Raw genomic sequence first — 26,653 nt, forward strand, 5'->3', positions numbered from 1 at the left:
TCGCGAGGACGCTGCGGATGGTTCGGTCGAGGAGCGGAGTGGGTGGTGTGCTGGTGGTGGGGGAAGGGTCGTCGCGCCAGGTGGTGGAGGGTTGGAGCGGGGTGGAGAGGAGGCGGATTTGGGAGCGCAGGAAGGAGGTTTTGAGGGAGGGGATGGTTTGAGCGCTGGAGGAGGTGGGGAGGGGTGAAGCTTCCATTTTGCTGGTGAGCTAGACGATGCTCTGCTGAGGTAGGGGTGGCTTGTAAATGTGCGTGCGTCGTGCGTATTCGGCAGGATTCGGTCTTGGGGTCACCATGTGAACGGGTTGATTGCGGTCTACTACTTAGCAGGAAGAGGCCCTCTAAAAATAATGCTAGGGGAGCCATTAAAGTGCGCTTAGATTAAGCCTAACCGTAACATTACTTAGAGAGGACAGGGATATGTAGCTTAGTCGTCTATAATCTAATAAAATCTTACTATCTACAACGTATTTTACTGAAAATATAGTTGTAGTATGGTCAAAATATGCTTCTTTTATCGTATTCGTCTACTGGTCATTTGACGGAATGACTGTCATTTCTACTAACAGCACTTAGCGTATGTCTCTTTAGCTACCCCTTCTCCTGCTAAGTACTAGATCGTGGTTGGTTTTCTGATGCCCTTCCTCTCCCTCTCCTCATCCAGGTACTAGTAAAAGCGCGCGTCGCAGCACCCGTGTCAAAGCTTGGCATCAGGGTTGGCTGTAAATAGAATTGGACCGAAGGACCGGAGGACCGGAGGACCGGAGGACCTCGGCTCTGTGTGGTGTTGGCTTACATACTACGTGGAATAATGTCAATTGTCAGGAAACACTCACCCTACTACTAGTACATAACTACCTGCAGCAAAAAGACGGACGTGATCTCTTTCCCCTGGTTCAAGGAGTGCAACTGGATACCAACTGGATACCAACTGGATACCAACGCCTCCGTTATCCTTGATGATCAGTGATGCGCTGAAGTAGAGACTTGCACTGATAGACAGAGCCCGGGCTGCTTGCTCCTATTTTGATTGATGTCACAGCCAGGTCTGCCCCGAGTACTTTTATTTGATATTGGTGGAGTCTGTGTAAGTGGTTATCTCTCTTCTCCTGCGGCAGTACCGCTCTCATACTTTTACCCAAAATGCATCGATCGATTACACTTCTTTGCCCTTTATACCTAACTTAGTGCACGCTTCTTATGTGTAATTTGACTTATGCAGGTCGTTTCGCCGTTCCAGGGCATACTTGATTATGAAAAAGCCCACAATATCCCCGTAGGGTACATCAATTACAGCATCTCCAAGACCTCACCGAATGGGACATGGCACCAGCTCGAACGAGGCGAGATCCCGCTCGATGCAGACTACTTCCGCCGTTTCAAGGCAGATCTGGAGGACGAGGACAGATGGCGGGACTATCACCACAAGCTGGCGACTCAGACGAAATCAGCAGCAAGTGCCAGTACGGAACCATTGGCGGCTATGACTGAGCGCCCTCCAGTGCCGGATATCGATGCGGAGAAGCTCTTCTGGGCCATGATGTTCGAGTCAAGGCATCCCGATCCCCACATGTTCCCGGCGCTGCAAAAGCTCAAAGCTTCTGGAAGGTTCACACTTGCCGCTCTGTCAAACACTGTTATTTTCCCGCCCGGCAGTCCGCTTGCTGATGTTGCGGAGGGAGATGTGAGAAGAATCTTTGATGTTTTTGTATCCAGTGCGCATGTCGGCATGCGGAAACCTGATCCAAGGATATACCAGTACACGATGGAGAAGCTCCGGGAGAAGGTGGGACCAGATCTGAAAGCCGAGGAAGTGCTTTTCCTAGATGATATTGGAGAGAACTTGAAGGCGGCCAGGGCGCTCGGAATGCGCACGATCAGGGTGATGCTGGGGAAGACCGATGTGGCGGTCAAGGAATTGGAAAATATCCTCCAGATGGATCTTCGTGAAGAAAGACAGAAAAGGGCAAAGTTATAGATCTGATCTATATAATTCGAGCCTGCCAAAGAAGCTTTGTACCCTCCCCCCCAAAAGACCTCACTACTATTGAAAATTATGCACAGCCACAGAGAAGACTTAAAGCGTCCCGTAAGTTTCGATAATTGAAGAGCGACAAGGACTTATCGAGGTGGCCTATTCCCGGATTTGGCAAACACCTCACAGGAAATATCATGTATCCATCCATGCCTCCAGTCCGGAGAAAACGACTTAGCCCACCCACAAGATGAATCTGATGACATGGCTGTTGGGAGTATACGCAGGCAACACGGGAGGAGATCAATCGCGTGAGAAGGGTGAGCATATGAAGAGATGGTATTTCGATTGACAGGTCTCCACGAAGAGGGTACCGAATATGGCATACCTTCATCCCCTTTGGATCCATCAAGAGCATGCTTGGTCCAGTTATATTCTTACTTACTCCCGTCCCCTCCTTCCCTTCCTCCTCCCTCAACCGGCCGACCGAGCGACGACGTCATTCTCCCACCAAACATACACAGCTCTATACACAGCTCTCTGAGCTGTTCGTTGTGAACACTCTTTCATCCCCTTTGGATCCATTAAGAGCATGCTTGGTCTAGTTATATTCTTACTTACTCCCGTCCCCTCCTTCCCTTCCTCCTCCCTCAACCGGCCGACCGAGCGACGACGTCATTCTCCCACCAAACATACACAGCTCTATACACAGCTCTCTGAGCTGTTCGTTGTGAACAGGAATTTCACATACCCGCACCACCTGATAGACCTCGCATTCCTGGTCTCCGATTCCAAGGACAATACGGAAGGTCTTCTGACACAGCCCCAAAGGCGCGTGATGCATAACTACAGTGCCAAAAAGTACAGAAACAGAAAATGCACGCATGTATGTATCCCTTCTTTTCTTTGACTGCTTTGTTCACCCAAAACATGCATTGTGTTCGTTCCTATATGTGCAAAATCCGTCCTCGAAGGGTGGACAATTGGTAACATCAAACGAAAGCGCTCCGCTTTACATTCCCCATGCCCAATATCAGATGAACCGACCCGACCGGATCTCCAGAGCTAACTAGGAAGCGTGTGGGGATCAAAAAAGGCGAGTCGCTGCAACCCACGGCTCTCGAGTATACATATATACATAGATGCCAGCCAGACAGAAACATGCCCGGTGGGATTGGTGGCCGCAGCACTGATCGCACGCAATCAAGATCTTGGTCTTGACCTGGCGCCCACCAAAAAATGGACCCATATAAACCCCCCGGTCTCCTCCTACGCCGGCTAGTTTTCCCGTTCCCAAACCTCACCATACCACGCCACCTCAACCCGCCAGCAGCCGGAGTGACCTAACAACGGGTCTGGCCCCCAAAAATTCAGCGCCTGAACAGACCAGCCACCTCGTCCTTCCTCCACTCGATGTCCAGAATTCCCCCAGCACCACCCGACCCAGCCTCTGCAGCATAGACCCTGTCGAGCACCGCTCGCATCCTCTCCCACCCATCCGCATACCTGTTCTCACACTCCCTGAACACCTTGGCGACCAGCCCCCTCGCCAGCGCGGCATCATCCGCGTCGCCGAAGTGTTTCTCGATGCGCTTCTTCAGCGTCTCGACGCCCTTGCGCACCTCCTTGCTGTCGTAGGAAGCCAGGATCTTCTTGGCGGCGGAGCGCGAGTGTGAGGGGCGGAGCGCGATCGCGCTCGCGCTCGCTGTTGCGCCCGTCGAGCCGGAGCTGTTGTCGGCAGAGGCAGAAGAAGAAGTAGAAGAAGAAGGCTGGGATTTCAGCATCGCGGCGACGGATCACGGCGTCGGTGTAGGCGGCGAGGTGGGTGGCCAGATCGTCGGATGCGCGCGCACGCCACTCCTTCAGGATCGGGTTGGAGCGCGCGTCGATTTCTTCGAGGGGTAGTGGTTCATGTTCTCGATGAGCAGGATGTGGTAGTTCAGCGCCTCCTTGTCTTCCGGGTCGTTGTTGTTGCCCGCGATGGCGTGCGCGGCGGAGATGCTGCCGACGTGGATGCCACCTCCGTGCCCGGCGGCGTGGCTGGCTGATGTCGAGCTTACCGACGGTTCGTCCTTGGCGATGAAGTTGAGGCATTCCCACATTGCTTTGTTGAGTTTGCTGTAGGCTTCGTTGACGATCAGGCGGATTTCGAGCGGTTCATTTCCGTTTCCCATTCCTGCGGTGCCTGTGGTGGTGTTGATGGTGTGCGGGAGCATGCTTTCTACTGCTGCGGAGAAATTGGGGAAGGTGCGCATGAAAGAGATGACTCCTTTGCGTTTCTTGAGTTTGACCTTGGTGTCTTCGATGCCGCGGACTTGGTCGTCGATGAAGCGGTGGAAGAGGCCGAGGAGGCGGTTGTGAAGGGTGCGGAGGGTGCGGGTTAGGTATTCTTGGTTTGTGTCTTCGAAGGTGAGGAGGGAACGTTCGAGGGAGTAGAGAATGCCTATGCCTTGTCTGGGGAAAGATTAGTCTATGGGTGTCGTGTTGTGGGAAACAAACAGGACTTACAACTGATCGCTGCGTAGAGCCCACTCGACTAGGTTTTGCATGTCAGTGGGCCAGAAGGCATAGATGCTGTCCATCATCCTCTCCACCATCTTAGCCATATCCCGATCTGGATCATAGGTTTGTCTGGCAGAGAGATTGGGTAGTCGACGCTGTGCTGGCGGTCTTCCAGCGACAATCTCGGCGAAATCCACGTTCGACAAAGAGGTAAGATGGAAGAACGAAACACTAAAGTTCTGTTCCTCGGAGATCAGTCTGAGCTGGCCCTCGAGTACTCCTGCAACAGCTTCATAGGCATCAACTTTCCCATCCCGTTTGTCGCTTGCCGATTTCCCCAGAGAGCCTGCGACTCGCACTGTCTTACCCCGTTTGACAGTCAACTTCCGTGCAGCGGTGGTGATGCCATCATCCAGCTTTTCTTTCTCTTGGCTCGTGAACAGGTAGTCCTGCTCATCCCCGCTCGACTTCCGTGTGACTTTCTTCCATGCAAGGACATGGTCTCGAAATTGCTCTTGATATATCGGTTTGGTGTAAGTCTCATAGGTCGATATCAAGGTCTGCCATTCATAGGAATTCACCTCGCGAACAAACAACATGAGAGCATTATACATCCACAACTCTTGCCTGGATGTGTCATGGAGCTTGGAGTCTAGGCTGGTGGCGGAGATGATCGCGTTTGCTCGAGCTCTCTCCACACTCTCGCTGGTTCGTGCTTCTACTGTCTTGAATGCCATCGACATGTACTGGGAGAGCCGCTTCAGAAACATCGATGTCTCTTCTCGATAGTCTTCTTTCTTCTCCCGAACAGCTCGCATCTGGCCAATTTCAGTATCAGCGTAGACACCAACATCGCTCCTGTTCCCAGCTGCTGCATCTGCTTTTCGCTTTTTATTCTGCCTGATGTCCGGGTCAATGGTAATCATCGCTTTGTACAGAACCGTCAATGATTGTTCGGCGGCCTCAACCCCCTCAGGAGTACCAAGTGAAGCTTCACGCAGATCCCGAAGATCCGCTGAAGATATCGAGATGGTCTTCAATAAGTTCTGCAGTTCGACCTGCAACAGTTTCTGGTTGGCAGTCTGAACTTGCAAACCTTGAGACTGCGCCTCGATATATGCCACATCCTCTGCAAGGGTGTTGAGCTCATGCGAATACAATGTGAGGAGTCCGTCCAACTCATCGCATTCTTCGATGGTTCTGTCAAACAGTTTGCCCAGCTGCTCTAGTTTCCCTTCTTGTTGCTCAATGTGGCCAAGCCAACCGCTGGCTTGTGCTCGACCAATTTCTCGACGAACATCGGCTTCGAAATCCTCGATTTTCTTGTCTTCTGGGAGCTTCCCATCCCAGCCAATCTCGGTAAGTAGGTCATCAAAGTCCCCTCCACGACCTTCAATGACCTTGGAGTCAATGCCAAGTGCATTGCAGTATTTAGCAATTCTAGCCTCTTGTAGTTGGCGACGTCGCCTCCCTGGCGACCTTGATCGAGGTTTGTCTGGAGATGGAGGTCGGGGCATTTTGTTTTCTGCGTTTTTGGCTTGGGGCTGCTCTTCTGTTGGGGTTCTCTGTAGCTGAATGGTAGGCATCGGCCTGTTAGCTGGAGGCGACACAACATCAGACGCAGGAGAGAGGATAGCCGGGCTTCCACCTCTGCTATCGTTGCTTGGGCCTCGCAGCAGAGGAGCAGGAACTACACCCGTGATGCCATCCGGCTCATTCGAAGCCTTCTCCTTCTGGGCTAACAAGCGCTCTGCTGCACCGCCAGCGCGCGGTTTGAAGGCACCTGCGGCCATTGCTGCCTTTCGGAAGTGGTTTGCAATTTCCTTACTTGACTTTTTCTTCCTCATCATCGGTCCCAGCCCAGGCCGGTAATCCTCTTCGGGTTGAGGCGTGGGACTGGTAATGGGGGACTCGGTGGGTGAAGTGAACATCATGGCTTCATCACGAGGAGGGAGGCTGTTAGGTGATGTGATGGGTGACGGGTCTTGGACTGCAGATTCTGGTTCTGTAGGCGATGGGAAGTAGCCGGGCATACTGGGTGAGTCTGTGCTGGGCTCGTTTCGCACTTTGTCACGGCCCCGTGAAGACGACCGCAAATCACTCTTTACATGTGTGGGTGTTGCCATTGGCGTAGAGAACTTGCTGCTTACGTCACTTTGGCCAGATGCCTGCCCAAAACTGCCAGCTGGCCTCTGATATGGTGGCCGTCTCCTCTCAGGGACGATCTCTTGTGACAGGTCGGGAGTCAACTTCCTCTCCAGCCTCGTGTCAAGTGGCTTGACAGCAGATGCAGCAGTGCTTGGCCGTGAGGAAGTAGATGTACCATCTTCGCTTCTGTTAATCAACGAACTATCACTAGGCCGCCCTGCCAATCTACGAAGCGCGTCGTCGTTCTGAGGTGTTGATGATGGTGCGTTTACACCAGAGCGAGGATTGCTGGGCAGCCCTAGAGCAGATGGTAGCGATGACTGAGAGGAGTTGGCACTAAAAGGGGGCCGGGGTTTAGGAAGACCACTTTGGTTGAGAACGCCTGGTATTGATTCCTGACCAGGTGGCTGTTGTCGACGGACCTGCACTTGATCTCGCTGTCCCTCTCTACTAGGAGTTCGAAATTCTCCGCGAGGAGGGGAGCGTAACTCTTCTCCGTTGGGAGTTCGCTGGCCATCACGATCTAGCGGTCTCAATCCATTTCGACTTCCTGAACGGTCTCCTTCCCTGCTGGGTACTCGGGCGGCAAACGGAGATTTCGGGTGATTGGATCCAGATGAAGGCGCCGGAGGAGGAACATTCGGCCTGGGAGGCGGTGATCTAGCTTGCGGTTCAGCGTTGGTCCGGGTTACAGGCACTCCGGCAAGTTGCTCTTGTTCTGCCGGATCAAATCCAATCATATCCGGTACTTTCCCCCCAGTGTATTTCCGGTAGATTTTTATGAGGCTGCCAATGAAGAATTCTCGCTCCCCTGAAGTGGAAGCCTGCCAATAATAAGGCTTGCCCAGTGTTACGGTGAAGCCGACGTCCGAAGCCCACATCTTCTGCTGGTGTTCGTCCGCAGTCTTTGGCACCGCGCCGGTCCATGACTGAAGCGGACCTAGATCATCAAGATTCCATGTCTTTCCAATCGAGAAAGAGCCGGAACTATTCTCGCGCGCCTTGTGAACCCGGACGCGGCCAGATTTGCGGACTGCGACAACAATGACTCGAGACTTTTTGTTCTCGAGACCTGAATCGGGCGGGGCTGGAGACGAGGGGTATAGAGCATCCTCGGTAATCTGAATGTGTGTTATGTATGATTCGCTCGGGGAGCCATCTGGGTCCTTCTTGGAGAAGCAGCTCTCGATAATCCTCCTCTTCTCGTCTTCAAACTTTTGGGCGCGGGTCATGCCGGCGGTACTGGTGGTCACACTGGTGTTCGTACTGCCTTCGTAGCCGTTGCGCGAGTCACTGACCATCCTGCCATTCTGCTGTGAACCGGCGTCAAGGACATCCTTGGAAGGATCTCGAGAACGAGAGCTGTTCATCGTAGCGCTCCCGGTAGAGCGGTTCTTATACCCAGTCCATCAAAGGCCTGGTCCGCTGGAATAATGGATTGTCGCTCCACTGCGTACTGTCCGACACTGCCAACGTGTTGCTCCTGTATGTTACTGGTAGTATACACTGGCCAGGGCGGTAAAGGCAGTGGCTCGCCGCTCTACGACGAAGCCCTCGACCCCCAGTCGCACTATACCAGAGGACAGTCTAGTCCAGATATATACTAGCGTTGGGCATTAGCGTCCGCAACGTTGGAGCTTCTCCACAATCGGATTTTCCGGCCAGTCTCCAAATTTTATGTTTATACGGAGTATCTATCTACTCTATCTACTCAACTCTCGACAGAAGCCACCGAATCATTGTCTAGACCTGCTTCCTACAGTCGGTCTTCAGTATGGCAGACCAGGCAACTGTCAAGAAGAAAGTTCCGCCAAAACCTCCGTCCAAACAGCAGAAGAAAAAGAAAGGTCCATCCAAACCTCAACCAGCCTGGTTATTTCCTCCCGACGCAGAGAATCCTGTCCTCAACCCAAAAGAGAAGTCACACGCAGAGGTTGAAAAGGCGATCAAAGAAAGGGAAAAGGCGGTCGACTACATGCAGCGCAGAGTACATGGCGTACCAGATCGCTTGGCTCCAGATCCGCTTCTATTGAGCCTCATTGGCATCTTCCTTACGGACTTTGGCTTTAATTCTACCAGTCGGCTCTTCACAAATGAGAGACAAGCAAGACAAACATTGAACGGCTGGGAAGACGCTCTTGGAAAGAAGATCGACAAGAAGACGCCAAAGCTAGAGCAGATATTCAGGGACTGGCACCGGGATTGGTTGATCAAACAAGGCGATGACACAAGCAGCAGTGAGAGCAGCAGCGAGAGCAGCAGCGATGGGGAAAGTGAGGTTGTACCACAGAAGCAGCAAGATGGACAAGCAACCAGTGACGAAGGCAGCAACTCCAGCTCAGCTGACTCTGATGTTGAGATGGACGATGCGCCACAACCCAAGAAAGTCAAGAAGACTACCAAGGCAAAAAAGGCTGCTTCACCTTCGCCATCCATATCCTCATCGAGTTCCGATAGCGATGCAGATGATGAAAAGGAGAACGCAGAGCCCAAAGCAGAAACTCTACTTAAGAAAGCCAAGCAGGCAGTGGCAGCCGTTCCAACCGTGGCTGCGATGGTGAATAAACTCAAGCGAAAGGCCCAAACTAGCTCATCGGAGTCTGCATCAGACTCCTCTGACGATGAGAAGCCAACCAAGGTCAAGAGGACCAAGACCGAGAACGCAATCTCCACACCTGCAAAGCCAGCAACAGCCTCTAAAGCTACAAAGGCCAAGGGTGAGGCTGCTGTCTCCATACCTGCCAAACCCAGCAAAGACTCTAAGGATGCGAAGCCCAAGACTGCCCCTGTCAAGAATGTACCATCATCCTCGGAAAGCGAAACATCAGACGAAGAATCCGACAAAGAAGAAACCAGCAAACTGCAAAAAGGCGCCACGCTCCCTGCCCTGCCAACGGCCGCCTCCGACTCCTCCGCAACCATCAATGGCGATTCCAAAAAGCCATCCACCAACGCCACTCCCTCATTTTCTTCCTCCTCATCCGCAACCTCCAGCAGCAGCAGCTCCTCCTCCTCCTCCTCCTCCTCCTCCTCCTCCTCAGATCCACGACCTCCGCAAGAGAAGCCAAACCGAAGAAACACACCGGCGCGAAACTCACCCCTCTCGCAGAAGCGAGCAGAGCAGCACAGCTGAACGAACATCCAAGCAACAGATATCAGACCAACAGCTATGCGGACAAGGCGTACCAGGACCTCTCCGTGACACGGGGAAAGGGGTTCACGAAGGAGAAGAATAAGAAAAAGAGGGGTAGCTATCGTGGTGGCGCAATTGATACGAGTGGTGGGAAGAGCTTTAAGTTTGAGGATTGAGTTTGCAACTGAGCTGCAGGCTGTCATATCTTGAAATGAGATATGCAGTAGCTGCGGCAGGGAGATGAGCTATGCTGGTGAAATAGTGGCAGAGCTGCTATGCTGAGCCGAGCCTAGCCGAGCCGCATCGGTAGAGCTCTATGCGCTTCCGCGGTATGATACGTCTTCGATTCCGGGAAGAAGTTGTACAGAACCACAAGGATTGGCCATCCTCTTTCTCGTTCCGTCCAGGAAACCACAATGCAAGGGTTGTATATAGGTAGATGCACGAGCAGAGCTCTGGCAGTAGACAGTAGAGATAAAAAATCAGTATCTCGATATCATAAAGCACTTGCCACCGCTCATTTAGGCGTGAACTCCAAACCCCGAGTCTAAAGCCTCAATTTTCCCGGTGCGCCTCTCCATGCCTTCTTGTCTGCCACGCCTTCCTCGTATGAGCACGCTTCCCACTCAACCAGCCGCCACCCTGGCCTGATACCGGCCGGCGGCCTCATCGAACCTTGCCTCCATCTCGCCCAAGCCCCTTACCAAAGGGTGGCCGTCATCCACATCGCTCAAGCCGGCAACCAAGCCCTCCACGTCCGGCCTCTTCCTGCCCATCAGGCACGCCAGCACCACTTGATTCGCGCGCGCGTGCGCATCGTGCGGATCGAGCTCGAGCGCCTGCTGCAGCGTGGCGTCCGCCTCCGGCAGGCGGTTCAGATGCATGTCTGCGACGGCCTGGGCGACGAGGGAGGAGGCGGTGGTGGTGCTCGGGGTCGAGGCCAGCTCTTCGTAGATGTAGTAGCTCGATTGGTATTTGTCGCCGCCCTGGCATGTGTTAGGGGGGGGCGTGTGTGGGATGGGGGTTAAGATGGAGGTAATGGGGAAATTGAGAGAGGGAGAGAGGGGGAAGCACATACGACTCGAAGTCCGAGCCAGGCTTCGGCCAGGTTGATGAGCAGACTGTCCTGTGCCCATCGCTTGGCGGCTTGGACTTCCTTGAGGGCGAGGTCGGTGCGGTTTTGCAGCAGATAGATCTGCGTGAGGAGTGCGACGCTGTGTTCGAATTGTTTTGTTAGTGCCCCTCGCCCCTGATGTGATGCTGCGTGGGTCGGTTAGAAAACGCACGCTTCCAGATTCCCCTGATGCTTCCCCAGCAATTCGACTGCCTTCTCATACTCTCCGGCCGCTGCAAGCACCGTGCCACACACGACTTGTACCACACTGTCCTCTCCGTCTGTCTCCGCCAGCTCCCTCGCCAGCTCTACACCCTTGTCGTTTCCGAGACTTTGGTGCGCAAGCGCCTGGATGGCTTGCGAGGCCGCATCTTTGGCGGAGGAGAGTTGGGAGAGAACCTGCCTGGATTGGCCGAGGGCGATGCGGGAACGATGTTGGAGGATCCGTGCGATGCTACGGTTTGGTGGGGAGAGGGGGCTGGTGTCGTACTCGAGGACTTTGGTGTAGGCGTGGGTGTGGAAATGGGTAGTTATGGTGAGGAGTTCTGGAGAGCGTGGTCAGCATCGGCTCGGAGGATCGAAAACTGGTGGATCATGATTATTGACATACCGCCTTCGCCTGAAAAGGGGTCCATGGCTTTGGATGGAGGAAAAAAGGGAAGATTGTCGCAATATCTATCTAATCACTTAAGTACAAAGCAATGTTGGAGAAATTGAAGGTGGAGTGCTTGCCAAGAAAGGGGTTCAGGGTGGCCGCCCGAATTAAGGTGGAGATCCTCCTCTCGAGAAGATACAGTAGTAATTGGGCACGGAGATCATATTGTTCGTATCTAGATGCGCGACTTCATCCTCGTGAGGTCCACTAACTGACCTCATGAATACTTCCACCAGGCATCTCCACAGACCACATGTCCATCCCCTCTTGCCCTCCAACCTTCTCCGGAGTACACTATCTCCTCTTCCTCATCCTCGCGACCATCCAAAGCGGTTTTCCTCAACCGTCTCACTTGACCTCCGAATTCCACCTTCGAGACCACCATTCTCATCTCTCTCTTTGCCCCCTCCAATCTTTCTCCCGCTCTGGCCAAGAATGCCTCAGCACCACACCCTTCGCCTTCCTCCGGCTCCGGCTCCTCCCTAGCCTCAAGCGCCCTGATTGCCGCTGAGTAATCATAATCGCAATGCCTAGGGTCATGCTTGGTCCCGGCCTCACTATCTCGTCGTTCTCGGTCAATTGTCGTGACCACGACTCTCCTCTGGGCACCTTGTTGAAGCAGCATCTGGATCGGCTCCCAATCCTGCCTCCAATCTTCATTGCCATATCTGGCACGTAGATTTGTGCCCGAAGTACTTTCAGTCTTCCAAATGTGCCGTGACCAGGCCTCATCTTCACGGTTAATACTTGTTCTGGTGTCAGCGGCAGGAGCAGGAGCAAGAGCAGCCTCAATATCTCGTTGAGCTCCGCTGTAGAGGACGTCAGCCTCGTCTTGCGTTAGCTTCCTGCCTCGTTCACGGTGGAAGGCTAGGCTGGAGCGGGTGATGGGGAGATCGTTGGCATGGGATGGCTTGCACTTTTGGCGGAGGCGGTCAGGGAGGTAGGAGATGCTAGAGAGTTTGGAGAAAAGTCGGTTGAGGAGGGTGCTGTCATTAGATGGCATTCTGCATGTAATCGAGTGAATTAAATGAGTGGAGATTATTAAATTATGTGATATGATGTCGTGGAGGCTGCTGTGTGTGGTTGTAAGATGTAAATACACTGATATGAGATAGAACGAGAGTATGTAACTGAGCTTTGTGACATGGCGTTCAAGAGGACTTTGTAGTAATGTTATGAAGCAAATGTTTTGATAGCGGAATGATGTTCGGAAAGACTGTAGGAACTTAGAGACATATAAATAGACTTGAGAAACAACTGTAGAAAAACTAGCATGAAGGTCCTCATCGCTAGAAAAGGCAAGGTACTGAATGAGTACCTCTTATTTATCCGCTTGTAGCATAGTAGCAGGTGCTCACCAACACGAGTATCTTATAAGGCTTAACGAATGACAGCCCATTAAGTTGGTTCGTTCCATGCAACTGGGCCGAGCGATCTTCGTTAGGGGAATGCATGACATTTTGTGGGAGTGCAAGAGTGTAGATGAATGAGTGTTGCATATTGCGGCCTGAAAGCTCCCTTTGGGCGGCTCTGAAGATCCGGAGAGCGCTCAATAATGAGTATCTTGTCCGTATATTCTCAACGTCCGTGGTATAGGTTGAATTAACTCTGCCGCGTAACAAGCCAAGCTATTTCCATCACAATCTCGCTTTCAACCAGGCTTTGATAGCTTTGCCCTGTTCCGTCTCGCTAGTGTCCATCAACATGGGCTCTATTATAGGTGCGATGTGGCATTCGTCCTTGCCAACCATATAGGTCGTCATGTCTGGATGCACAGACTATCAAGTGTTATTCTTCAGCGGCCTTCAGAGGTTTCGAAGACGGGAGCTACCCAGCACTGACCTTATATTTTGCGACCCATTCCGAGATCTGGTCGAGCAGAATCTCATCTCCTCCAGCGGTGCACAACATTTGGTCTACTGGAACTTCCTTCCACCAACTCGGGGGCGCTTCGACTGGCTCAATGTAATTGTTGCTTGGCTTTCCATTCTGGTACAAAGATGCCCACTCCTGTAATCTTATGGCAGTGATTGAGTCCTTGAACTCATTGCTTTTGAAGCTGGGCCAGTCGAATCGAAGACTAACCCATGGTGCCATTACGACAGCCGCCTTGAACTTCCCACTTATCTCCACATTAGGAAAGTCAGGAGATGGATGTGAGAGGTGGGATAGGATCGCTAGGGTGAGGGCGCCACCAGCAGAGTCACCGCCGATGATGATCTCTGAAGACGGACGGTGTTTCTCTTCATGGACATATTTAAGAGCCTCGATAGCTTCGCAAATTTGAGTCGGATACGTTCGATGGGGAGTAAGACTGTATGCAACATATAGCCAGGCCACGGACTTTCCAGCAGCATCAAGATCTTTCTGCACACTGTGCCAGAAGCTCAAATGAAGGCCGTCTCCATCAAGAGCATATCCGCCGCCTATTCAACAATAAACATGATATACACCTGAAGTAGGAATAACAGTCGCTCACCATGGAAATAGATAAAGACATATTTTGCATTTGGATCACCAATCCAAAACGCCTCGAGTCCTGATTTGAAAGTCACAATATTGGATTTCAGGTTTTTCTCCTTGCAGAACTTCTCATAGCATGATCTAAAGCTAGGTTTGAGCGTTCTGAAAACTTGATTAGCGTCAAACGATTATGAACGAGCTGCTACACACTTTAGCTGGACTGAATTCAACCGTGCTAGCATCGCCCGGACTATGCTATGAGTGATATGGTGCTTGTAGCTGGCGGCATAACGATCATCTCTGAAGAAACCAGTAAATGCAGTGTATAGGAGAGTACGAACTGGAAAACAACGCATGAGCTCTTGGTGTCTGATCAATGACGGAGTATTTGTGCTTACTCAGACCCAGCTGGGCAGATATGATGTCTATTCTCTCCATGAAGGAGAGTTGACTGCTTGCTGCCGCCATAAGTGCAAAGAGCTGGCCTAGAGCAGTGGAGAGCAATATCTATCTGAAACGTAGTGTAAGTTGGGCGGCGCCAAGGGTGCAGCTGTATTGCCTCCACCGCCAGAGAAAGAGTGCAGGAGCAGAATCGGCTATCCCAAAGATATTGACGCCAAGATGTTCAAATAGCGATGAAGATTTTCGACATGGGTGGCTATCGCAAGCTTTAGAGACTTGGTCGTGAAAAATCTAAGGGGCTATTAGCATAGGGCACACTGGGACCTTGTTCAGCAGACTCAGCCCTAGTCGTTCCTGACGTAACTCTAGATGTGGTACTTCGAGGGTAAAACCGTCAACGCAAGCATAGCGGCCTATTGCGTTATTGTACGTTTTAGTTTCGATAAACCATCGCCAAAAAAGCACTCTACCTTTCCGCGCACCCTAAGATTATGACTAACAGGGGCCTTCGGGCTAGAGCCGCAAGCTTACGGAGTACTGCTTCGACACCTAGAATGGGTAGCTGCTGTTAAGCCCCAGTGGTCCATCTAACCTTTCGTATGTAGGAACCCGTCAGTACAACGCCTTCAAGACATTACGTCGCACAGTACACAAATCGAGGGATTACGGTGTACCCTCGAATGCCCTTAAATGTCATGGATCCTGGAAGCCCCCTGCAATGGTCACGAGCAGGAATCGAGGTAGTACCAAATAGCGGGCACTGTTGCTGCTACGGTGGTGGTCTATTATTCATTTCTATTTTATCTTCGTCATATCTACATGAACCAGTTGAGCCTATGTGTAGGTGGCCGTCTCATCGTTTGCGATTCGGGAGTAAGCTAACTTCTTTGGATGCGATGTCACCCATAAACCGCTTGCTTACGCTAACTAGTCTGAACGAGTGAGGAAGCGAGCAGTGCTGGTAACCTGCCCGTCCCCTTCAAGCATGGTTCCGAAAGACGCGGGTATTGTGTGTTGTGTGCAAGGAGGCGACGTGAGGAAATATCTTCTTTTTGAGTGCGTCGTGAGACAGCTAAAAGCTCAAGTTTTTCATGATGTAGAATGAGTATTTGGAACTACCTGCCCTTCTTAACGCCGATGCCGCATAACGGAAAGTTGACTCATAAAATAAGGTGGCTGAGGTTCTTCTGGACGATCATATCTTGAACCGATTGCATCGTTGCCTTCAGAAGCGTGGTATCTGTTGCATTAGTGTAGTGGATATAGATCTCTCGGTCTGCTGTGCGGTTGATGCCTCGGAAGCGATCTGCAAAGTACTGCATTGCCGCTCCTTCGTTGGTGTCCCCACCGATGTAGTCTGGGAAGTTCTTCGAGATTGGTGATATGGCGAGTTTTTCTCTGAACAGATCAATCTTATTCAGGAACAGTATGATAGGCTTTCTCTTGAACCACTCTCCGTTGACAAGGCTTTCAAATAACATCATCGATTCGTGCATTTGGTTCTAGTGAGACCGTTAGAATAGACAATGTTTGAGGAATAAGAGGGAATGCTTACAGCATTCTGGTCTTCGACCAAGCACTGGTCGTAACCTGAGAGAGCTACCATGAAGAGTAAGCATTGCACTCCTTCGAAGCAATGAATCCATTTCTTCCGCTCCGATCGTTGACCACCAACATCCATCATCCGAAAATTAATGTCCCTCATTTCGAACAAGGTCTCGGTGATACCGGTCGTCCTCAGGCGAGCATGCAGCATATCTTGATTGTCAGGCATCCAACTCGGAGCAAACATGCGGTCCAGATTTCGAAAGTAGCTAGAAAAACATTAGTCATACCCAGCGCCTCCAATACAGAGATCGTACAAGCTCAGATTGTCATGCAAAGCGAATTCATGCCCTTTCGCAACAGCTTGTTGCACGCCCGAATCCAACCACATCGCCTTCATCGCGTCTCGGACATTCTCATCCGTGAAAGCCTCATCTGCGTCAACATCGGGATCCGTGGCCTCCACAGTCTCGGCATAAATTTTGGTCTTCTCATCGGCAAACCCGTATGCCTCATTGTTCATTATCTCGAGCAAGAGACGAAACGCGACGATCATGTTGGAATAGATCACTGCCCTTATCTGTCGTCTTTCTTCATCAGGAAAGCCTCGCTCGTGGATGATTCTCATTTGTTTGATGATAGTAGATTTTCCTGACTCGCCCGCACCTGAAGGAACGTGGGGTTAGTTGCCTTTCCATCCTGCCAAGTGAAGAGAGAATAGTGCACATACCCAGGAGCAGGATCTTCACAGTGCGTGCGTCCAATCTTCTGTCCTGCCTGATTCTTCTCTCTATCTTGGCATTTTGCTCGACCGCATACTTCTCATCTCCATCGATACTGGACATCACACAACCCATCTTCGATGATTGCAGTGTGCACCACAGCTATCCTTAACCAAGTTCGCAGGAAACGATACCGAAATCTGGCGTGGGGTTGTGGCTGGGATATGGAGGTGATGCGATGGCAACTACAGGCAGGATCAACCACACCTGCTCAGACACGAGCTCGAGGAATATCACTGTATTCAGTGAAATGTGCGTGCTCTGGGCTGTAAGTGAATTCTCCTGTAGTCGTCGCATGGGCGTTAGCTCGCATGATGTCTTAAGCAGGCCTTGTGAGCCGAGGAATTTTGACAATGGCTTGGTTTGATTTACCCTGAAGGACGGGAAGTCGTGTGTTTCAGGTACACAATTGCTTACTAGTACGTAGTGGCGGGATTCTACGTCTTGATGTGACTTGTCTCGAAAGTCCTCGTCCTCCCCAACCTATTCCACCAGAAATGAAAGGAGTGAGAGGTGGAAATGAAGAAGAGAAAAACAGAGCAGTGAGCCTGAAGGAGTGAGAATGGATAGGAGACGGAATTCTGGTGGAGGGAACCGCCCATGAAATTGTACGTAGTAATGCACGCTTGGGTATGATTGAATTTGTTAGGCTAAGTTCGTCGCACGACCTGTGCACTATTTGTGTCTTCTTCTTCTTCTGCACAACTGGTCAATTCGTTCTGGTCGTCGCACGCGGATCTGCGGAACGGAAGTGGAGGCTTTAGCTGGAATCGAGTTAAACTACCCCAGGGAGGCATCAGTGTTGACAGGCTGGTGCTAGTAGCAGCTAGTTCTCGTTACTTTATTGCACTGCTATGATTTGTTATTGCAAAGCTTGACTTAAGCACATTCATTCAGATGAGTTGAAAATTTACACTTAGTCTGATCAAGGTCTAGCTGTTCTGTGCAAAGGGCGTTTTCGAGTGAAGATACTAGCCCTGAACTAACAATATTGCATGGCCCCCACCCGAAGTAGAGCGCCTCCAACTTCTCTTGTCTAAGTCTAGTCTGTCTCCATGTCTCCCTGAGATCCACAACCAGTCTGAACCACTCATTCGCAGTCGTATTCCTCGCGGGCGGGGGCGCTTTTGCTCCTCATCCGCAAGTCTGTCGTGTGTGAGTCCAGCGGCAGGCATACGTAGTACTTACCTCTACCACACGACCTTGGCAATGTCGCCACGTGCGATCGCCACATGCTGAAGCCGAAACCGGCACCAACTAACGTCGTGAGCTCACCCCTCGTTCCAAGGTTGTTGATCACTGCAAACCATATCCTATAGCCGAGCGGAGCGGTGAACATGACACGCGTAGTTTCGGCACCACACGTGCGAATCATCCTATGGTAAGGGGCATAAATAATGTTAGCATGGTTCTAGTAACAGCTAGTTATAATACAGCGCCACTTGGATGCCTAAAAGCTTCTCTGGTTGATACCCACAGATATTGGTCACAGCAGTGCCGCTAACTGGTCATATTCTAGCTGTCTGGTTAAGAGTCCGTTCTGGAGCAAAAAGTCCTAGCACCGTGCTAACATTACTTTTACCCGATACCATAGGAAGATCATAAGCTTATCGGGTGTCACAATTTCGGAAAGAGGCAATCTACTTTGAGATACTTTCAAATTGAACCGTCGTATAATTCCTCGATATCTCGAGAGTACTCACTTGATCTCGCCAAATAGTCTCTCGCATGGATAAAATTCATACTCGCATTACAGCAACAATTCGATTCTTGAGAACCTGAGGCTAGGTACAGAAACTTGAGCGAGCAGATCTTATTTGAATTGTGCTAATTCAAGATTTTATCAGGATATGGCCTGTCGAGGCTACTAACCTAAGCATAGAAAAATCTTTAAAATTCTGACTGGTTGCCATTACTGTCCATGTCAACATGAAGAGAAAGAGACCTGGGCTGCCGCTTCAAAAGAGAGAGACTCTATCATCAGCAATACTATGGTATGATTAAGATTAACATGTCTTGATGGACCGTACACCTATAACCACGGAATGCATTGAGATGCATCTTCCAGCATTTCACTGGTCCGAGAGCATGCCTCCACCAGCAACACAGCTCCCTTGATGAGAGACAGTAGCATCAATCCGGACGATGCTGAAGATAAACCTATTAGCAAAGCAGTGACTCACCCCTCTTGCCTGGAAAGATTTGAGTTCAGTGCGTGTGGTCAATGCGGCTACGGATGAACTTCGTGCTTATCCGCCGAAAGGTCTCCGCCAACATAGTCTGAGATTTCTTAAGCTGCAGCTGCTGTGATGTGGAGTGATATGTTTAAAAGACGTTGATGGTTATGAAATGCTTGCCCACGCTAGCGGACGCTTCTCGGCACGACTGAGGACCTCAATGCTACCTCAGAGAATGACAAATTCTTGCTCAATGAAGTATCTCGGAAGTGCTAGGCAATAATCAGGCGCCAAGTGTCAAACCAAACCCTGGTCCCTACGCGAAAGGAAATGTTCAAAGTCGACAATAACTTGTGTAGACGGTAGCATAGTTAGAGATATTCTGCAGCTAAGTTACATGCAGGTTGCAGGTTGCAGATTGTCGATTGTCGGTCGTTGATTTGTTTTCCACTTACCTGTGACCTCAGCCGAACATCAATGTTTACACAGGCTGGTGTCCGGTACTGGAGCGTGAAACTCGAGGACTCTACTACGTATCCCCACGTGCAAGTAGCTCCACGTAGTCAACCGCAGATCATGTAACGAGCTGACGTTCCGCACAGATCAGCCGTTGTCAGCCTCATAGAGTCTGTCACACCACGGCAAGCATCTCAATGTAACCTCCACGAACTTACGCTACAAGCATCGAGGTGCAGATTTAGGTGTCTGTCTTTCCGGAAATGACATCTGAGATCGGGGAGACTTTCCCTACAAGAAAACGGTAGCGCGCTCGCTAACCCTATTATTTTACGCGATAACAGTCTTACCTGTGTGATTGTAGATATGGATCCAAGTCCAGCTATTAGGTTGGGATTCCCCTTTTGGCTTCTGGATTATCATACTAGCAAGGCTTTTCAGCGCACGGCTCGTCGCGCCTTGTGGTATCTGCTACCTCCGCTGACCCAATAAGGCAAATGCCACAGGCCCAATGATCTGTGCAGGCTTCGGGATTAGATCCCATCACTAACTAGAATGCAGAGTCACTGTTGCAACGACGTTAGCTGGCACAGTAATGCCAAGGATAACGCAACCAAAGCACATGATCTTTTTGCTCACTACGATTGGCGCAGAACCGGTCAGCCAGGGTCACATATTTTTTGGCGCGAGGATTGATTTGCGTTGAAGAGCAAGCCCTATCATTCTCATAGCATAACAAAATGCCAGCGCCCTTCTGTGACTCAAACTAGCAGTTCGCTGACGCATTAGGTCATGTACGCTGCTGATCCCAGCATGGCCGCAGGAACTCCTGGTCCCGTCCATGCTCACGCTCTCGATCGGGGTCTATACATCCTCAGTTCCGGAGCCTTCAGTTCTCCTTATGTCGTATGGGCTGAGAATGTTTCCACGTTGTTTGAAAGCGGTCGAGCTTCGCAACCTTGCGGCGGACTTAAGCACCGAGAGAATCCTTCCATCTTAAAAGCCCTCCTCCCAATTTGTCATATCTGCTCAAGCGTGCTACGGCTCCAGAAAGGATGCACCATCTCCTCGAAATACTTATTTCCACGGGGGAACCTGTTCTTGACCTTGACTTCCTCCCAAAGTCTCCATTGTTTAGTAATCATTGTGTTCATACAAGTTATTTCTATCTGCTACTACCTCGTCGACTTGAGTTAAGCGATCGTAAAAACATACATCGATCGGTATTAGCTTTCGTTTTATGGACCCAGAAACTTCTATGTTAAGCACACTCAGCCGAAAGTCCGTGATATCTTCACCGCCCAATCCTGTGGAAGGGTCACCCAAAAAGGATTTTTCGGCCATGCCAGTATGTTGAGCTTGCCCTTCGCGATGCTTGAAGAGGCGCTGAGCTTTTGTAGCGCTTTCCCTCGCATAGTCGGCGTAATAGCTCCGATACTTACACCTCCTCCGACATCGCTCTGCCTGAGGATTACACAAGCTGGACTTCACTCCAGATAAATCCAATGAAGAAGCAGAAGACTTCAAGTGAGACAACAACGCCGAAGCAACCAAATCCTTCTTACTACTCGGTACTACCATTCCAAGTAGCAGTTGCTGATCCCCCACTAATCCCTGCTCAGAGGCGTCGCGCGCAAAACAGAGCATCCCAACGTGCCTTTCGCGAGCGCAAGGAACGACATGTCAAAAATCTCGAACAACAGTTAGAGGATCTTCATCAACAATATGAAGAGCTTCTACAAGCATACAATCAACAGAAGGGAGACATCTTCAACTTGAAATCAAAATTGCACGAGATCCACTCCGAAAACAGAACATTACGAGTTCCTCACAACAGCCCGATGAAATTTGCCTCGACGATGCGCGCTTCAAGATTTCAAGGTACTGAAGACACATTGCAGCTTCACCAAAACGATCTTCTCCAACCACAATCGCAATCGATAACACCTACCTCAAATTTCGACACTCGAAATTCCATATCACGGGGCTCGATTTCAGAGGAACATACTCCGTTCGGCTCACTGCTCCCTCTTACGCCTGCTGAAAACTTCGACAATCCGGGAGTCTTTTCTTCTTCCGATCCATTTTTCACAACGGGCGAGGGCTCGAGAGGTTATAGCGTGAATGACTATCAAGAACCGCAGCAGCAAGGTGGTTTTGGCTCGCCGACATTCAGCAAGGAGTTTGCAACCAATCCTGCGACAGACATATTTGAACGGTGGACGTGAACATTGGACTTCGCCGTTGCACTGTATTATATTCGGATTAGCTTACCTATGGAGCTAGTATATCTCAGCGGCAGAGATGCCACAAAATCACTCTCAAACCTTCCTGGACATGGAATTGCTGCGTCTAGAATGGATGACATGGTGCATCAGCGCAGAAGAAATTGTGGTCTTCGAAAATGCTGACAAATTGACCTTGCGTACCGCACTACGTAGTTGAAAACATCGTAAGAGAACGTACAAAGCGCCAACAATCTCCCGCAGGTACTTCCAATGAAAGTGTATGCGCATGTTCCCTGTAGCGGAGAGAAATCTCAGCTCCTGATACGGGCTTGGACTGAAGGCCTAGTTGAAAAAGGCATTGTGAGCTGCCAGCATTATTGCGGCACATGAAGGGCACCAACAGGCCACCCCGTTTATGTTGTGCGCAAAGCCACAGGAAAAGTATTGGATAGAGCGGCATGATCCCCAGGCTGGTGGCGTTGAGTCAATATCAAAATGCAGGATCGAGAAATCAGCTGATCTTGGGGTCTTTTTGGCTCCCATGTCATGTTTTGTGTCCTCCTTGCCAATTGATGGCATCTGGAGGGTGTGCGGAGCTTTGAGGTGGAAATAGGTGAGTCGGGTATTGATTTACTCCCCCTCATGCAATTCGGCTTTGTGTCGCCGCACCTAAATGGCGTGTTCCTTGTATCGCCAAAAGTGTCTGTTCTTCAGCAGTCGTAGATTGGTTCTTGTCATATGTCAAGCCGATTGGTCGGGCGGCTTTTCTTGATAGGTGTATAAGTTGTGAACGGTAGCAGCCATCGATCTTCGAAGTACGGAGTAATTTTGAGTAGTGTCAAGTACTGATAGATCTAGAAGGTCACATAATGATTGTTTCTGGCCGCCGGCTTGGCCTCACTCTCCACTTCGACTTGTCCCAAAACCATCAGATAGAAAACCGTCAAATTTTAGACGATGTGGTTGCATGGCCTTGGATGTTGAATCTGCTGTATAGTAGTACTGTGATGGATTTTGCAGCTTCAGGAATGGGATAATGGAGATGGGAAAACTCGGCTGGATCATAAGAGTGAGTAGCTCAACTAACCGAACTTACGCAACACACCCACATGTGCGACAGATTTCAACTGGTCCTGGTTTAGCTTGGACTTCTTTGCCTTTTCCCAGGATAGTGTTGCGTAAGTCAGCTAGTCACGTTACGTCAGGTTAGGCTTTCCAGTTTAATATGTTAAGGCTTTTTGAGTCTGAAAAATTTGAATACGATCACGTGATTTACGTGCCCCGCCAAACCAAGGTCAGAATAAGAAGCAGGAATATGAATTGATTCTATGGGCAATATCGATGAAAGACTGTTCATAATTTCTGCGAAACCTCAACTCGTAGTTGGCTCTCACCATCACATTCCATCGGCGGTCTCCTCAAGATATCCTGGCGATCCTGTCTTGCTCCAGTACAAGACGGAAAAACGTTGGGTACTTGGCTGCCGCGACCTTGCTTCGAGGCAAGCATGAGCGATCCCCTTAGCATAGCTGCCGGCGTGGCAGGTTTGATCTCCTTGGAATCGAAGTCTCGAAAGGGCTAGTCGCCTTTTACAGATCTTCCAAGCATCAAGATGAAACCATTACAAGAACCGTTCGCAAGCTTGAAAATCTACTCTCTACCCTTGAGAACCTGGAATTAGCGTCACAGAAACGAAGATTCAGGCCAGACGAAGTGAAACAGCTTCACAATGTTGAGGAGTCTGTCGAAAGTTGTAGAGGCGTTATTGCAGAACTCCAAACCGAGCTGGACAAATTCGGTAACTCGACTGAAAAGGGAATTCAGGCTGTTGCGAAAAGAGCCGGCCGTAAGCTGGCTTACCCATTCAGAGAGAGCACACTTAAAAAGCTTGATGAGGACATAAGTGAATTTCGAAGTAATCTACTGGTGGCCCTCAACGTTCTACAGCTCAAGCGTGTTGACGACATACAAAACGATACAGCGGACCTAGCAGTCCTGGTCAATCTCCTGAGAACAACTCAGATATCTGACGCGATTCGAGACTGGCTCAGAGCTCCTGACGCTACTTCCAATCATAATGAGGCCTGTAAAAGGAGACATTCAAGAACAGGGCTCTGGCTCGTCAACGGTCCAACCTTTCAGAAATGGCTAGAGGAGGACCATTCTTTCCTATGGCTCAACGGTCATCCAGGAAGCGGGAAGACTATTCTCAGCTCGACAGCTATACAATACACGCTCCGGCACCGCAGAAGCAATCCTCGCATTGGTATTGCCTTTTACTATTTCAGCTTCAGTGATAAGTCCAAGCAAGACGTCTCCGGACTATTGCGAGCTCTGCTTTTACAACTATCTAGTCAGCTTGACGATGGACATGCGGCCCTTGCTCGTCTGCATAATACCTATAGAAACAGTGAACCGCCAGTACTACCACTGCAGGATACGCTCAAACAAGTGATCAGGCAATTTGAAGATGTCTATATTATTGCGGATGCTCTGGATGAGGCCCCCCGAGGGGAGAGAAGAGACGCTGTTTTAGGTTCATTGTCTGAGATGTGTGGCTGGTCAATCCATGGTCTCCATATACTGGTCACCAGCCGTGACGAGACCGACATCCGTTCGCAATTAGCTTCATATCTTACTGCAGAAATACGTATGGATAACACTGGGGTCGATGATGATATCGCAGATTATATAGTTCAACGTCTCCGCAGCGACCACAAATTCAAGAAATGGGCTCCATATCATACCGAAATCCAGGAAACGCTTATCGGACGCGCCCAAGGAGTGTAAGTCTCGGCTCTTCTGTAGTCTATACAGAATCTGCTAATACATATAGCAGGTTTCGCTGGGTGGACTGCCAGTTCACGACGCTAGCATCTTGCCCTTCTAGTTACTATCATCTAAAGAAGGCGCTTAATTCTCTACCCCGCTCGCTTGATGAAACATATAGTCGAATGCTCATGAACATAGATCCTGAGCTGAAGGAAGAAGCCAAGCGAATTCTAACCTGGCTCTGCTTTGCAAAACGTCCGGTAACTGTGCAGGAGATCATTGATGGTCTTATGATCGAGCTAGGAGAGAATCCAAGACTAGACAGCGAACGTCGGCTGCAGGATGCAAACGATGTTATCTGGATCTGTCCAGGCCTCATTAGCTTGAATGCTATGGAAGATTGGGCATCCCCTGAATCGGAGCCTGAATCGGAGCCTGACTCGGAACCTGACTCGGAGCCTGAATCGGAGGAAGACCTACCCGATGTGGAACAAACTGATCACCCTTCTCTGGTTAGGATTGCTCACTTCTCAGTTCAAGAATACCTGGAGTCACAACGCATCAAATCCCAAACAGCGTCAGTTTTTGCCCTGGATGGCCTTACAGCAAACACGGAGCTAGCCAAGACATGCCTTGTCTATCTCATAAATGTTCAAACAACAGATCTCAAAAGATTTCCACTAGCTTCATACGCCGCTAAATACTGGTATCGGCATCTTCGGGATGGAGACGAAAAGTCTGAGTCACTCAGTTCATTGGCTACTAATTTCTTTAGTTCTCAGGATGGTGTCTTCGAAGACTGGATCAGGATTTTCGACCCTTACACCGGAATTTCTAATGAGTTGAAAAGGTCTTCAGATGATATTGCATCTCTGTTGTTCTATGCCTCCTTTTTAGGTTTACATCAACCACTTCAGAAGCTACTGGAGGATGGGTCTATAAGAAGTGCCATCAACCGGGGTGGTGACCGCGCATTACGCGTGGCTTCGGAGTATGGTTATGACAGAATAGTGCAACTGCTACTGGACCACGGCGCAGAGGTGAATGCTTCAGGAGGGGTTTATGGTACTGCACTCCGTGTAGCGTCAAGAGCAGGCCATTTGCCGACAGTGAAACTACTGCTGGATCATGGTGCCGGATTGGACGTCGAAAGTAAGCAATGAGACCGTGCGTTGCAGGAAGCATTGGTCTGTGGTCATGAGGAGATACTTTCGCTACTGACGTATGTTGAGGGAGAGAGATATGGTGATACCTTGAACGCAGCATTGTGCGAGGGTCATGAGAAAGTTGACGCAGCTGCTTCCCGATAGAGATGACCAAGGCTAATGGGTCTACACTACGAGTCCTATTTGCGTCCCAAACAGGCAGCCAGGAATGGGTGCAATGGATATTAGATAGTGATATTGACATTGATAGAGACGTCCTGCAGGAAGAAGCAGTGAGGCGTCACGGTACTGTGACGTAAAGATCATGGGACTGCTATTAGATGGAGGTGCTGAAGTTACTAACGCGTTACTCGAGGGAGCGTCTCATTCTGGTCAGGAGAAGAGATGCGTCCAGTGCTGGACAGAGGAGCGGACGTTACTAACGATGTGCTCGCAATAGCATATGACCCTTCTCATTATAAGGTGGTGCAGCTATTACTGGACGAAGGCGCTGAGGCTACCAGCGAGGCGCTGGAATGGGCACCTAAGAGCCATTTGAAGGTGATAGAATCGCTGCTAGACAAGGGAGCGCAGGTGACGTTCATTGCGATACAGGCCGCTTTAGAAGAGGGAAGAGCCAAGGTTCTGGGATTGTTGCTGGATAAGCGGGCCAAGATTGATATTATCGCAATAGGGGAAAGCGATAGGGATGGCATCAGCAGGGGGTCGCTGGGAGGTGGTAACACTCCTTCTGGACCGCGGCGCTGACATTACAGGGGAGGTAATGAAGGCTGCATATGATAAAGCATCACAACGGCGTTACACAAAGACGGTACAAATGCTCCTGAACCGAGGAGCTGACATTAAAGGGGAGACAATGAAGGCTGAATTAGAAAGAGCATCAGGACGGGGCCCCAACAAAGTGGTTCGACTGCTCTTACCACAGGTATGAAGATCGACATGAGCAAGACAATAGAGGTAGCATCTAGTCGAGGTATTGTGAGTTTGCTGGAGCAGCTACTGGAGAGGTATGCTGAGATTGAAAGCGAGAAAATAGAGGAGGCGATGTAGGTAGCTTTAGGAAGATGTTCCGCGAAGACATTGTAGCTGCTCCAGAACTACGAGACCAGGCGCGGCTCAAGAAAGGAATAGTAGAT

The 26,653-nt window shown here is 50.3% G+C and overlaps 10 protein-coding genes across 10 annotated transcripts; 4 read left to right on the plus strand and 6 right to left on the minus strand.

Moving 5' to 3' along the window:
• Positions 1-1,215: 1,215 nt before the first annotated feature.
• Positions 1,216-1,977, plus strand: EPUS_05881 (uncharacterized protein; the record flags this gene model as incomplete). Its single annotated transcript, XM_007802259.1, has 1 exon — positions 1,216-1,977. The coding sequence occupies one exon, from the start codon at positions 1,216-1,218 to the stop codon at positions 1,975-1,977; it is 762 nt and encodes a 253-aa protein (XP_007800450.1).
• Positions 1,978-3,344: 1,367 nt separating this feature from the next.
• Positions 3,345-3,758, minus strand: EPUS_05882 (uncharacterized protein; the record flags this gene model as incomplete). The annotated part of the gene is made up of 1 exon (XM_007802260.1): positions 3,345-3,758. The coding sequence occupies one exon, from the start codon at positions 3,756-3,758 to the stop codon at positions 3,345-3,347; it is 414 nt and encodes a 137-aa protein (XP_007800451.1).
• A 78-nt stretch (positions 3,759-3,836) lies between these two features.
• EPUS_05883 (uncharacterized protein) lies at positions 3,837-7,994 on the minus strand (the record flags this gene model as incomplete). Its single annotated transcript, XM_007802261.1, has 2 exons — positions 3,837-4,428; positions 4,483-7,994. 2 exons carry the CDS (start codon positions 7,992-7,994, stop codon positions 3,837-3,839), a joined length of 4,104 nt encoding a protein of 1,367 aa, XP_007800452.1.
• A 404-nt stretch (positions 7,995-8,398) lies between these two features.
• Positions 8,399-9,757, plus strand: EPUS_05884 (uncharacterized protein; the record flags this gene model as incomplete). Its single annotated transcript, XM_007802262.1, has 1 exon — positions 8,399-9,757. The coding sequence occupies one exon, from the start codon at positions 8,399-8,401 to the stop codon at positions 9,755-9,757; it is 1,359 nt and encodes a 452-aa protein (XP_007800453.1).
• Positions 9,758-10,383: 626 nt separating this feature from the next.
• Positions 10,384-11,506, minus strand: EPUS_05885 (uncharacterized protein; the record flags this gene model as incomplete). The annotated part of the gene is made up of 4 exons (XM_007802263.1): positions 10,384-10,743; positions 10,836-10,971; positions 11,044-11,416; positions 11,482-11,506. 4 exons carry the CDS (start codon positions 11,504-11,506, stop codon positions 10,384-10,386), a joined length of 894 nt encoding a protein of 297 aa, XP_007800454.1.
• Positions 11,507-11,743: 237 nt separating this feature from the next.
• On the minus strand, positions 11,744-12,529 carry EPUS_05886 (uncharacterized protein; the record flags this gene model as incomplete). Its single annotated transcript, XM_007802264.1, has 1 exon — positions 11,744-12,529. One exon carries the CDS (start codon positions 12,527-12,529, stop codon positions 11,744-11,746), a length of 786 nt encoding a protein of 261 aa, XP_007800455.1.
• A 634-nt stretch (positions 12,530-13,163) lies between these two features.
• On the minus strand, positions 13,164-14,457 carry EPUS_05887 (uncharacterized protein; the record flags this gene model as incomplete). The annotated part of the gene is made up of 5 exons (XM_007802265.1): positions 13,164-13,304; positions 13,369-13,952; positions 14,006-14,151; positions 14,200-14,329; positions 14,388-14,457. The coding sequence occupies 5 exons, from the start codon at positions 14,455-14,457 to the stop codon at positions 13,164-13,166; spliced, it is 1,071 nt and encodes a 356-aa protein (XP_007800456.1).
• A 1,094-nt stretch (positions 14,458-15,551) lies between these two features.
• Positions 15,552-16,793, minus strand: EPUS_05888 (Guanine nucleotide-binding protein alpha-2 subunit; the record flags this gene model as incomplete). The annotated part of the gene is made up of 4 exons (XM_007802266.1): positions 15,552-15,893; positions 15,947-16,205; positions 16,254-16,602; positions 16,667-16,793. The coding sequence occupies 4 exons, from the start codon at positions 16,791-16,793 to the stop codon at positions 15,552-15,554; spliced, it is 1,077 nt and encodes a 358-aa protein (XP_007800457.1).
• Positions 16,794-20,591: 3,798 nt separating this feature from the next.
• EPUS_05889 (uncharacterized protein) lies at positions 20,592-21,579 on the plus strand (the record flags this gene model as incomplete). Its single annotated transcript, XM_007802267.1, has 2 exons — positions 20,592-20,699; positions 20,752-21,579. 2 exons carry the CDS (start codon positions 20,592-20,594, stop codon positions 21,577-21,579), a joined length of 936 nt encoding a protein of 311 aa, XP_007800458.1.
• Positions 21,580-22,907: 1,328 nt separating this feature from the next.
• Positions 22,908-26,264, plus strand: EPUS_05890 (uncharacterized protein; the record flags this gene model as incomplete). The annotated part of the gene is made up of 5 exons (XM_007802268.1): positions 22,908-23,051; positions 23,104-24,365; positions 24,419-25,503; positions 25,662-25,802; positions 25,873-26,264. The coding sequence occupies 5 exons, from the start codon at positions 22,908-22,910 to the stop codon at positions 26,262-26,264; spliced, it is 3,024 nt and encodes a 1,007-aa protein (XP_007800459.1).
• Positions 26,265-26,653: the final 389 nt, after the last annotated feature.

The sequence above is a fragment of the Endocarpon pusillum genome, assembly GCF_000464535.1.
Source record: "Endocarpon pusillum Z07020 unplaced genomic scaffold scaffold1575, whole genome shotgun sequence".
Taxonomy (NCBI): Eukaryota; Fungi; Ascomycota; class Eurotiomycetes; order Verrucariales; family Verrucariaceae; genus Endocarpon; species Endocarpon pusillum.